Below are 13,614 nucleotides of genomic sequence, written 5' to 3'. Positions count from 1 at the left end.
ACCTAAACCCCAAATATCAAAATCAGTATCAGACAGAAATAAAATGGTGTCGGAACATCATTAACAACTAAAAAGCATACAATAAAATCAATAAGCTCAATTTCTTACCACATTAGCAGGCACTGAAAATTTTCTTTCAAGTACATCTTTAAAACTGTATTTTAAGACCATTTTATTAATTTTCCAAACCGCTAAGTCCAATTAAAGGTCGCAGGGAAGCTGGACACTATCCCAGCAAGCATTGGACGAGAGGTGGGGTACATCCTGAACTAGTCCATCACAGAGAGACAAACACCCATCAACACTCACACTCACTCCTCGGGACAATTTAGAGCAGGGATCACCAATCCGGTGTCATTTTCTCTGCTCTGCTCTGCCGGGGTTAATCAGTGGATTAAATTCACCAGTGATCATCTGATTGCCACACAGACCACCATTCAGGCCTTCCTCCCAGCCGAGGCTCAAACCAGTGACCTTCTTGCTGAGCTACACTGCTAAAACTGAAATCTAAGCAAGATTAAACATCTTAAATTGAGTACACATTATTTTTTTTAAAGGTAAGATAATTCTTAGTTTTTATGCCAGAGAATTCCTCTTGTTTTAAGAGGTATTTTTACTTGTTTTGGGAAGTCTTGGCAAGCCAAATTTCCTTGTTCTGTTGCCAGATCATTTCTTATTTTAAGCAACATTTACCTAATTTTTGTATTTTTTTCCTTGTTTTTAAGGCTGAGTTTTTGCAGTGTAACCACTATATCACCATGTAGCCCTGATATCTCACCATATTTATCAGACATCTGCAAAACGTGTGCTGTTAAGCTTTCATATTAATGTACCTTCAGTCACAACAGAGAGCGAACACAATAACAGACACATCTCTCAATATAACACAAGCCGGTCTGACAATAACGACACAATAGCCATAAAATCAAATCCACGTCCTGCTTTGCTGAAAGCCTCATATTGACTGCAACACTGCTGTGTTGAACAGGATTACTTTGAGCTACTGTGCTGATTTGTAATAAACTGTTAAAATTACTTCCCCAGTCACATATGCACAACACACTGAGCTGTAAATGGAGTTTTCTGGCTTTTCTCATTGTGCTTCATCACTGAATGCATTGGTTAGACGCCATAAGGACAAGCTGGTAGTGTTGGACATTGCTATACACGCCAACCTAAAAATGTTTTCTGGCACATGTTAAATATGCCACACTTCTCCATAAACACACTGATTTCCATCAGAGCCTTGAGTGTAAATAAATGTGTATGAAACTAGTTAAATAATTCAGCTTCATGGTGTCATTTAGATTCCACAGAGGAAAATGACCTCGCCATGGCTGTTTTGTTATTATTGCTCCGAGTCTCCATCTTGGCCTTGATTTACTAAAAGTGTTCTCTCAGTACACCACAGAAAGAATTACCACCCACTTCCCAATGCCATTTCTATTTTTTTTTTTCTATTATGTAGTAGACATCAGTGTCTTGGAATCTAGTGCAAGATATGTGATCTTATACTGTACATAGAGAAACCTTGAAACAAGCTTCCTTTGCAATTATTAAACCTATTTCTTACCTTCACACTTTAACCAGTGAAGATTATTTGCTACACTGTTTTTGCATTGATTTAAACTGGAACATTTCACTATTTTTGATGCTTCACACCACAAAAAAGAAGCAAATCAATGACTGAAATGTTTTTGTTGTCAGGATCAGGGTGGGATTCTCTAACAAGTGTCATGTTTGGTTTGCAGCTAAGTCTTTTTCAGAGGAGATTAGCCTTGTTTGACTATCTCCAAATCTCTCCGAGGGTTTTTCCAAGTCTGCGTGTAAAATATGGGACTCGTCGCTTTCCAAAAGGAGAATATGTGAAAGCAACATGCAGTTCATCTAATCCCCAGTTGTTGAGGTGTTTTCACAGGTAACGGAGTGCAGCATTCATTACCTGAGCTTTACTGAGACTCCTTTCATCTCGCTGTGAGCGGTGAACCAGCGGTGTGTATACAAAACAAGGGGATAAATACAACCGCAACCTTATGTAGCCTTTTCTGTGTTAGCAGAGATTCTCTCACTTCTACACACACTGAAAAGCTTCAGGACGACAGCATAACAAGAGCTGGATCTGTTGCAGAAAATATTCTTTTCATCCCATAACAAAAGAGAAAGAGCAATGCAGAAAGGGTTTTATTGTTTTTCATATGAATGCAGATGAATCCAGTTTTACATTTTCACAGTTCTCGATAGATTTATGGCTTAGGGATGACAACAATAGATGTGAGAAAACTGTGAGTTTTTTTTATGTGAGTTTAACATGCTTTTCTGGAACATAAAACTTAAACCAGGAAAAAAAAAAACTATTCAGATAATTCTGTATCTGTTAAAATATGAACGTGTCATCACTTTAGCTTTAACCAGGTTTAATCTGACCTCAGTTGTGACTACCGCTGCAACCTATTGATGGATTAATAATAGAAAAAAACCTTTATATTGATTAAAAAAAGAGTTTGTTACATACTCAACAATAGAATTTATACATGACGCTTCATCCACGACAGGGAAGGCGTGACTACCAGCTAAGGGGGGATGGGGGGGGCTGTGTTTTTAGGGACTCGGTTGTTTCATATTTCATGTTAAGCAAGAAATCCGGGGTTTTGCACGTAAAGGAGTGCATGTCGTGAAATGCTACATGTGTTTTATGCACTTTCATTCTCAACACCTCAGTCAGGTGTTTATTAAAACTATGCATCAGCAAAAAACAAAGCGGAAACTTTAACTCCAGCGGTTAAAAGTGAAGCCTATGCGGAAGTGCATAAAACTGCAGTTCCCCCTTCATCCACTAGGGGCTGCAAAACAGAGCAAATCTCCATAGACTCCCATGTTAAAAAGGCCAACTACACGGCAGAAATAAACATGTTTACAGCCTGGTTCAAAAATCCATTTTCGGTTTACAGGTCAGGTTTACCTTCATGAGTGGGGGGAGTGAATTTTTTTCCAACTCGCCCGTTTAAAAGTAATTTAATCTTGAATTTCGGCATATTTAGGGGCGTGTCCTTTTGATTGACAGGTACCGATCTCCGGCTTCAAGTAAGAAGAACGTAGAACAACTGCGGTTTTTAGCCAGTTAATAACGTGACTTAGCTTTAGCCCCCGCTTACCTCCGTTAGCTAGTTAGCTCCCATTATCTCGGGGTTAGCTCAGTTAGCCCTTAGCTACAGAAAGCACGGAGTTCGCTCGATTGCAATCATCCGCCATGACACTCACAGCTCCCTTCTCAGCTCCACCTCTTTACTCATATTTGTATTTTCCAGGCGAGACAACTTGCATGACGCTGCCAAGATGGCGATGGTAGGAACCGCCCACCAAGCTTCAATTCAGCTCTTCTGAAACCTATGGGTGACGTCACAGAGGCTCCGTCCATTTCTATATATACAGTCTATGGCAAAAACGCAGACCCAACAACTTTCTGCTTCCTGCTTCGGCGTCTTCACCACGCCCACCTCAAATATCCGACCAACCACACAACACTTCTCAGAATCGAAGAGAAGAAAGTTCTGCTCAGCTGATGTGGCGATAACAAGCCGCAAGATGTCCTCAATCCCGTCCACCTTGACAACAAGAAAAAGGTTCTGCCATTTTACGGAGGATGTAAGCGGCTTGATGAGTCCTTTAAAAATGTCACGTGAGCTTTTAGTGCAGCATGTTTCTAATTTCGCAGTAATAGCAGGTATTTATCAGCTCTGGCTACTGGGGTTGGAAAATCAAATCGAAAATCGAGATTTTTTTGCTTTACAATTTTAAAATCGATTTTTTTATTAAATCGATTTTTTTTTAAACAAAAAAATATAATCCATTATAAAATTTTTGTCATTTTTATTGGTTTTATTGATCTTTTTACTTGTCTTCTTAGGCATTATAGCAGCAGAATGATGGTCTGGCTTATTGTGTTGTTTTTTTTCCCAATTGAAATCAAGAAAAATGACAAGCAAAGAAAAAAGTTTGATACCTTTTTTTTGTTTTTAATCTACAAATATTAGCAATATCAAAGAATTGTGCGAATCGCAATTCATATCAAATCGGCACCGAAAAAATCGGAATCAAATCAAATGCATATCGTCACAGCCCTACTGGCTACGATCGGCATCGATGGGAAGACTACGTGCAGGTGGACAACTAAATTTCTGATGAGGGAAATGCACTCAGAGCTGCAGGAGGGGCACAATTTAAGTTTTCTTTCCAGGAACAAACATTTACCAGCTGTGACGTCTTAATAAGAGGCTCTGAAGGGGACAGCAACAGCTCAGAGATAAAAACACAAGAGAATGACTGATTATCAGCTCATTTCTGCTGTGTGGGCGAACTTTCCCAGTCCAGTCCGAGCAACCATACCGGACCCAGTGTAACAACATCCCTTTATCTTGTTCAGACTTTTCCCCTGAGAGGAGTTACTGACGTAACTCCTGGTCTGTTTCATTCCACTGCCTTGATGGTGAAAACCCGCCTGCTGGTGATTATACTGGTGTTTTACACTGGTGTGGCAATGGATGCTATTAAGTTCAAAGATGTGCTTATTTAAGTACCAAACTTGCATTTATTTCTGTCCTTTTTTTTCCTGGATAGTTTCATTGTCAAGTTACAGCTAAAAAATTTGGATACAAACAATATATGTGACTCCACGTTTAATTTTGTCCCAATCAAGCACAGTAGCAGTCCAGTCCCACTAAAATCATCCTCAAAGATGGCCTCTTTTCTCCTGCCGTTTCTCAACAGTAATGTTAGTGATACTGATTGTTGTTGACTTGCTAGATGGTGAAAGATGTGCACATTTATAAACACGTCTAGTGGGACTGCTGTTTTATTGTCTTGTGTATTCAGCTGCTAAAATGTGAATACTGTTTTCTTTACAAGGAAAGTGGAAGCTCATAAAATGGGAATAGCTAAGTGATGGTGATTTCAGCAACAGCTTAAATGAGCTTAAATGAATTAAACCTTTCATTGGTGGCTTAATCCATCTGTTTGCTTTGTGCAGAGTGGGTGTGCACTGGTCAGATTCATCTTAACATTAATTATACCATTAAGAACGATTGTATTCTGCTGCTGTGTGCTACTACTGGCAAGATTCATGTATATATACACCCTGTTGAAATTCAGTTCATGCAATAAATCTTCATTTTCACTGATGTCAGTTTACAGTTGAAGATGTACTGATCTCATTCAAGAACAAAATAAATCTACTAGAAAATACCAAAAGTTATTTAAAACCACTTCTAATTTTTTTCCCCCCAGTTATTAAAATTAATATTTGGAACATGATCAGCTTTCAGTGATCAGTGGCTGCACATTAAAATCCTGGCTTTTTCTGTCTCTTACTATTTTAACCCTGTCTGCAAGCAAGTAACTAAACAAAGTTGACAGTGTATAGACAGTGTATATCTGCTCTGGTAAAAGTGAGCTGAAAGCCGAGCCAGGACAAGTCCTGACAAAACCATTAGCCTTTGTAACCTCCAGCTCACTGTGGCAGCTCTGTAATTCATCAGTGATGGGAGTGCGGGGATGAGCAACTGGTACCTTTCACCTCCTTTTCTTGTAGCTATGCCATTCTTTCATTATGTTTACGCTACTACAGTAACAACAGAAAATAAATGCATTCAAAAGTTGATTTATTTCACTTTGCCAGAAACCATAATAATACAGGATTTACTGGTTGGAAGCAGAATTTGCCCTGAAATGTTTAGTTTGTTCCAAAAGTGATTCCCTCCAAATGTTTCTGGCCAAATAAATATTTCACACATGCTCGATGTCCGGATCAGCTATGCATATCTGAATACTAAAAAATACAGATTACATCATTCACATTTGAAAGCCACATTGGATTGAAACAACTCAAGGGACTGAAAAGCAAACAAACAGATGCTTCATTATTTTACAAAATTTTAAATTTGGTTCCTACCATTCCTCCCAGTGGTTAAAATTACCTTTCACTTAACAGATTCTTTTTATAGACACTTTTAAAATAGAGCCAATATCTCTCCTTATCTTTGTGAAGTGTTTCAGGAAGGTAACCAAACTTGTTGAGGACCTATTGTAACCTCCAAGCTGTTCTGATTATTTATAACTGTTCACCTAAAATAGACAACCATTCCATTATAAGTGTTTCCCGTTAGCAGCAGAGCTTTGTTAGTCTGTTCCAAGTTATTAAACACCCCCAAAAGCACTAATTGATGCTTATTTCTGCAGGTTACACTTAAAACTTGTTGTTTAATAAGCTGTATGTGTGCTTTATATCTTTTTTTTCAAGTGTTCAAATTCATCACGTTAGGCTAAACTAAGCTAACCTAGCCTAGCTTAGCATGTTTGACCCTTCACCACAAAAAAATATTCCAACATTTAAAAGGGATTTCCTTTTTCACTAAAAAGTACTTTTGTTCTGCTGTCTAAGTTTAAAAGGCTGCAAATATTAATGTAAAATCGATATCTACTTTTTGTTTAAAATGAATAAAAGAAGCTTATGCAAACACAGTTGCTGCTAGCTAACGTGTTTTTCCTCCTAGCTTGTATAAGATGATATTTGTAGCCAACAAACCAACACTCAGAGGTGCATTTTCTCTGTAAGAGCTTTTTTTCTGCTGTTTAAAGTTTAAAAGATTGGAAGTTTGAACTTATACAAGTTTTATCTTTAGGCTACTTTGTACTAGCTTGTACAAACGTAGTTGCTGTTAACTAGCATATGAGATTTTATCATGGCCTTATTGTTAAAACAAACTTAAGACATAAGATTTGAGACATGTTTTTTTCTTAAAGAATGCACATTTTCACCTGCTGTGGTTACACATTAGAATTTAATTAGACAACCATCCTTGCTTCAATATAAATGCACAGGAGGTTAGTTAGGTTAGTCACTGCCAGACGCTATAATGCTATGGACTGTGTAATAAATGTTTGAGACATCCCACAACTTCCAAATACCACCATGGGAGATTATTGTTTATTTAGGGATAACACAATTTACTGCACACACATCTGTATATTGGTAAGATGGTAGAAACATCTGTGTTACATTATAGCAAAGCAAAAGTCTGGAGAAAATTTAATAGAATGGTCATTTCTGATTGTTTAGCCATTAGACAAAATAATTTAAAAGAAATGTGTGCATTTGTAAGGAATTTGGCTGCATAAACTCAAATAACAAATATAGACAAAAAGATCCTAAAATGCTCAACTTCTGGGCGTGTATGGTGCACCAAAGTCAAGTGGAGTCAAAGTGAATGTATAGGTCTACATTAAAGAGTTACCTGACCTCAAACAGCATTATTAGCCGTGTAATATAATGAGAGTTTAAGTCATCCATGTATTTAAAAGTTTAGTTTTGACAAATACAATCCTTTGTCTTTTTGTTTTATAGTTAAAATCAGTTTTCATTCTAAGTAGAATTATTAAATGCTAAACGCTAGCAGTAATGGGATTTTGCAGAGCGTGGTCTTTGTTTGAAATGCATAAAGTTTAGTTTATTACATTTCAGTGTCACTACTACTCAAAAACAGAAGTTTAGTTAAGTTTAGTCTAAATTTGCAAACACATATTAAAATTAGTATTAATCAGCACACATATAAAATTACTTAAATATTGAATGTTAAGTTTTTAAAAAGTATCTATCTTATATCAAAAGATAAATATTTTAACTTCCAAGATTTCTGTGAGTTATGGAGGAAATTTAAACCCATTTACATCATATAATTGCACTTCTACTAAAATTTACAAAACCTCTACAGATCAAGCTAAACAGGACTCCCACAGCTGTGTGCAAGCCTCCTATCATACAGTCATGCAATTAAAAACCCACAATAATTAAATCTGCCTCAGCATTTTGCCAGTTGATTAAACCTAAAGACAGTGTGGTGATGACTGATTCACTATATTGTCCCTGCTGTCTGCAAATTTCTATTTAGTCAAACAGAGAGATGGTTTTCTAATTATGTGTTCACAACCAAATACCAGTTTTATAAGTTAATTAAAAATTTCAGAACAAAACTTTAAGGTGTTTAAGATGACAGTCTGACAGTCTGACTTCAGCAATGTTTTAAGAACTAATCAGATTCAAAAGATGTTTCAAAAGTTTAAAATAAAAATAAATCAATGAATACTTAAAAGCCTGTTTTGGCCCATGGCTCACGTGTACTGACGACTTTCATTCCCTCTGTTAAAAGAAAAACGCAGGTGGTGGTCCTCCACACGGCTATAAAACCACCAGCAGCAGGGCCCTCAGCCCTAACATTCCTCTGTAATAACCCCGGAATAAACAGGTATCTGCTGGGGAAACACTTCACGGTGACCTCATTCATGAAAAGCGGAATCTCCAGTTCAGATCATTTAGAAAATTTATGCTTCTACATCTGCATGGTTTCTTCTTTTTTTTTTTCCCTCTAAACAGTGGATTATAATTCCAGATTAACTTAACTGGTGATGAATATGTACAACAATTGTTTTCCCACACAGATCATCAGTGGAGGTTTCTCTATTTAGGGACGTTATCTTTATTGTTTCCAGCTGCTGATCTGCAGAACTTCTAGTTGATCTGGCGCACTTTAAGGGACAAGAAGCAAAACTTGCTCAAGGAGATCCATACTTATCCATATTTATCCATTCATTTATTGACCCTACACCACAAGCATGTATAAGACTCTCTTAAGTTTAGGGTTTGTTTGTTTATTTCTAACTTACTTCTGCCGTTGTCCCTCATGAAAGTGATGACTTCTGCGTAGTCCTGCTCGCCATTGTACGGCATGGCCTCCGCCGTGACGTTCATGTCCTCCTTCAGGTTGAGGAAAATCCCCTCAGAGAGAAAGTAGTACGGCCGGTCGTCCTGCCTCAGGTCATAGAAGATGAAGGCGGCTCGCGACGTCCAGTTGAAGTGCGTGTGCAGGACGTTGGCGAAGTCCCCCAGCTTGGTGGTGGACGGCCCGCTGCGCACGATGGTCCGGAACTCCACCCGCTGGTTGAAGCCGTACGCGGGTCCTCCGGCGGTGATCAGCGGCAGCTTCCAGTGGGACGCGAAACGCGCCACGGACGCAAGCGGGTACACGCAGCCGGGTCCGAAGAAAACGTCCGGGTGGACGTAAAGCTTGGCGTCCACTGCCAACACTTGCGCCCGGCTCTCCGCGCACGAACCCGCGACAGGGTCCTCAGTGCTGTAGTTGAGGATGTTGATATTGCGACCGAGCAGCAGCTTGTGTTTAACGTGCAGGTCCTCGTGAGCCATGCGGATGGCAGGGAAAACGCGCGGCAGAGCCCACGGATACTTGTGGTGGTTGTGCGGGAGCATCACGGCCACGGTGATGTTACTTCTGCAGCCGCGGAGGAGGCAGCAGGACAGCGCCGCGAACAAGCAGCATCCCAGCGCGCCTCTGCATCCCATTTCTCCTCCCGGAGAGCGAAGCACGGACACGGAGAGCGCACTAGGGGGCACAGCTCAAGTCCTCCAAACCATAAGCACCCGTCCTCCTCTCTCTCTCTGTCTCCTTTCTATCTCCTTCAAAAGTCCCACGGAGTCGGTAAAGGCGTCATCCTGTGGTGCCGGTGCGTGTGTGCCATGCGTCTCCGCTGCGTAAATCCAGGTTAAATGAACTTCTTCTACTCTCCCACGCGAGTTTTCCTGAGCGTTTCTCACCGTGGTATCCTGTCGGAGAGTGATAACATGTATCCAGATGACTGTAACTTAAATCAGAGCAGCGCTCTGCTCGGCCCCCACACGTCACACACTGCAAAAAAGTGGGCAGTGTTTGCAGTTTTCACAAACCACCACAGATATGATGTGTTTAACCTTAACTTGGATATATAATTACATTTTTCCTTTAACTTCAAATGTTTCCATTCCTGGTTATATTTATTTACTTTTTGCACAAAATAAACCAGCTCTCCAGTCACATTTGGCTTTAAGATAAACGTAAATTAACTAAATGAGAAACATACATCATCTAAATCAGAAATGCGTCCTGATGAGGACGTTATGGTCATGTTTAAACCACAAGACCAATTTTCAACTACATTTAGACATAGATTACATGTTAAAATAGTTGTCATTTTTTGCAGTGTGCAATGAAAAACACTTTTAAATGAAAAAAAAAAATAGAGGTGAGTCGCCACCTGTCTGCAACTAATGCTATACCAGAGGGGCCACATAAAATTGGAATTTACATACAGCTGGAAAATAGGGTTTCCCTTCAGTTTTTTAAAGAGTTTAATGTATTTTAATAGAATGGTTATAATTTGGTTAAACTAACTATTGGAGCGCATTTCACTGGACTTGAATTTTACTATATTGGACATGAAAATATTTTTAGTTTGAATAGGTGCTAAATTAATAAACTTTGATAATAAAATAAAAACAAAACAATAATAACAGCATATATTAACAACAACAATAATAATAATAATTTTATTTTATAACAGCTGCTACAAAGTGCTTTATTATTATTTTATTTATTTTTTTTAAAGTATTCATCATCAGTTTTTTCTCCCCTTTAATAATCACAGTCCGTATTGTTTAAGAGGGTATCACAAAACTGAAGCTGTGACTCGCAGGGGTGGAGCTATAGGAAAAGGTGCAGAGGTGGCAGTGACCCTGAAATTTGAATGGACACCCCACATACCACCTCAGGTGATTGAAAAGGTAACTGGAGGAAGGCAACAATATTAAAGGCTAATAAACTGATGTTAGCATAAAGCTTCATAGTAGTGCTAATCTAGTTCTTTACCAGCACTAGACTAGTTTTAAGCAAATGTGGGAAAACCATCATATATTTAATTTTCAGTGAAAATATTTATTGTCTACACAGAAACTCGGTTGATCTAAATTTTTACATTCGTGCTTAAAACAAATTACAAAGTTTCTCAGAAAGTACTTCATTAAAGAAGTTGCTTAGTGCTGGCTAAGCCAGGGCTACATGGTCCAGTTTAAACAGAAGGCTCGCTAGCAAGGTTGCTAATTGACATTAAAGTAAGCTATGGCATGAACATGGGGTTAAATCAATTTTATGTTAGTGCTTAAAACAAATTACAAAGATGTTCAAAAAGTACTTCATTAACCAAGTTACTTAGTGCTGGCTAAGCTAGGGCTACATGATCCAGTTTAAACAGAAAGCTTGCTAGCAAGGTTGCTAGTTGACATTAAAATAAGTTATGGCATGAACATGGGGAGAAGTAAAGCACTTGGTCCAGTCTTATTTAGTATAGGAACATATAGTAATGAAGATATTTCTGACTTTCTGTAAAAAGGAAGGACACAAATCAGGTTGACGCAGAACCCAGCTACAGTATCAGCGGCCTAATGGCTACCAACATGGAGCTAGCACAACCAGTCAGACACAAAGATCCAGTCTACCATTAACAGACAGTAAACCAGAACTTGGGGGAGGGCATTGATCCCCAACTACCACATCAAGCTCCACATACTGCATTATAAAACAACCTTTTTATGGACCTTTTTGAACAAATACTTCCCCACTGCCACTGACCCTTATTGTTTATCCAAGCAATCCACTGGATTCCTTTGTACTCAACTTTTTTTTCCCTTTTTTTGTTACAAACCGTCACTTCTAATCCCTATCTATAAAATATAAAAGGAGTCTGAATTAAATCGAACTGATCTAAATGAGTAATTGGTTTGAACTGAACTGTTTGTTGGGTCTGAGTTGAACTTCTTTAGTTGTGAGTAGTGTATATACCTTTTCTGTTTTTATTTTTTTCAATTAAAAAACAGAAAATGTGTCCCTTGCCTCTACAGCGCCACCTAGAGTGAGAAAAAAAATACCCAAATAAATTGTGTCCCTAACGTTTACTTTGACGTAGGACAACCAAATTTGGCACACTCATGTAACACCCCAAGGCAAGCAAAAAAGTCAAATAAACATCTATTGCCATGGCAACAGGGTGTCTGCCATCTTGGAGTTTACGCCCATTTTTTACCCCATTTTGTCACTGTACATGCATTGTGTTTAAACAAATTAGTCCAAGTGGATTCGTGCAACTGACTCCAAATTTGTCCGGAAGCTTCGGGACAAGTTGGGGACCAAACACTAATGAAATCTCTCTAATAGGTCAAACTGTGTTATCATGGAAACCCATGGAAAAAAGCATTCACACCATGAAACACGGTTTACTAATTTCTCTTTAGAAATACACAGAATCTACACCAAAGTTGTCAGCATTAACATATGTTAGGTTTGTAACATATTACAAAGTGCTTAGTTGAGCTAAATATAAGACGGGTGGCGGAGGCTGATGGATGCCGCTTCCTCTTTAAATTCAGTTTTGTTTGGGATTTTTTAAGTTTTTAAAACCACATTAAATAATTATCCTCACAGAGAGATGGCAAGCAGGCTGTTTTTAATACTTAGCTATTTTTGTTGTAAATTAACTTTAAATTGAATCTCATTTTGATACTGTACAGTTATGTCACAGAAAACAGAGCCAGGTTCTTGCTCAGCAAGCTGGAAGTTAAATCACCGCTTCCTCTTTTCCGATCAGCTCCTTTATTTTTTGAGCTGACTGTAACATCATGCTTCACTCTGTTGAAAGACCATCCTTTTAGATCAGAAATGGTGACTGTAAAGCTGACTGGTTCACATGCGTCCAGTAAAACAGCTTTACATACTCCAATGCTGCAGCTCATATCTACAACTACAATGTTTTGTCTCACCAGCGGAAAATATCATAATTGTTAGATAATTAATTAGTTAATTTCATAACTTTCTTACAGCAACTTTATAACAAGAAGCTGGTGTGTTCAACATGAATCTGTCTTCTTCAGCAGGGTGAGAAGTTTGACAAGGCATCCCTCACCAGGGGGATAAAAGGTGCAGCACTGCCCTGTTGTGGCCACATGCAGTTTTATTTTTCCATTTAAATCCATCCTCGGTTTATTGTGTTAATTTATTCATCAAACTCAATTCTAAAGTCATAAGAGTAGCTTTTATATGCAATATAAACAATTTATTTGTAATATAAGTAAAAATTGTAATTGAAATTCACATAAAAAATATCTGAATGGTGCAAGATGTTAACATGTAACATACCCGCATGAAAATATGCACAAAAATATACATTTAAAACTGTTTATTCACTCATGCTGATAAAGAACTGTGCAAAAGTCTTAAACATCCCATCATGTATGTCCATTTTACTAAGAATAGTTAAAACGGATTAAGTGATTTATTAAAACATGCAAATATGAATGAAACAATATGTGGAGAAATGAGACAATTTTAACTTTATTCCTTAACTCTTCGGTAGTATGAGTAATTGTTTTCCAGGATTCCTGAGACTTTTAAAGGCTCCTCTTTTGGTGTTTGCATCCTTTTGTTCTGTTTTATGTCAAGTTGCCACTCAGTCAGACCTGTTGCCACTGACTTTCTATCAATCAAACTTTATTTATATAGCACTTTTCATACAACACAAGCGCAACACAACGTGCTTCACAAGTTGAAAATAATATGCAAAACACAATAACACCCTCACATATAGACCCTTGCACACCCACAAACATGTATGAGTTCATGACGGGGCTCTGAGGATCCACCTATAGGTAGCCATCCACGCTGAGATGTCACAGTCCGTGGCCACAGC

General features: G+C 38.3%; 1 protein-coding gene across 1 annotated transcript in view; it reads right to left on the bottom strand.

Annotated features, from left to right (window-relative positions):
* The window catches only part of npr2 (natriuretic peptide receptor 2), a gene marked incomplete at its 3' end in the record, with an annotated part of 101,577 nt that extends 91,967 nt beyond the window's left edge, over nucleotides 1-9,610 (bottom strand). Inside the window, exon 1 of the mRNA XM_079257200.1 lies at nucleotides 8,713-9,610. Within this exon, the coding sequence (XP_079113326.1) occupies nucleotides 8,713-9,406 (694 nt within the window). The 5' untranslated portion in view covers nucleotides 9,407-9,610. The remainder of the gene's footprint in view (nucleotides 1-8,712) is intronic.
* Between the last annotated feature and the right edge of the window lie 4,004 nt (nucleotides 9,611-13,614).

Source organism: Telmatherina bonti (genome assembly GCF_933228915.1).
Source record: "Telmatherina bonti genome assembly, chromosome: 17".
Classification (NCBI taxonomy): Eukaryota; Metazoa; Chordata; class Actinopteri; order Atheriniformes; family Telmatherinidae; genus Telmatherina; species Telmatherina bonti.
Note: the sequence above shows the minus strand (reverse complement) of the source record. Positions and strands in the feature narration are given on the sequence as shown.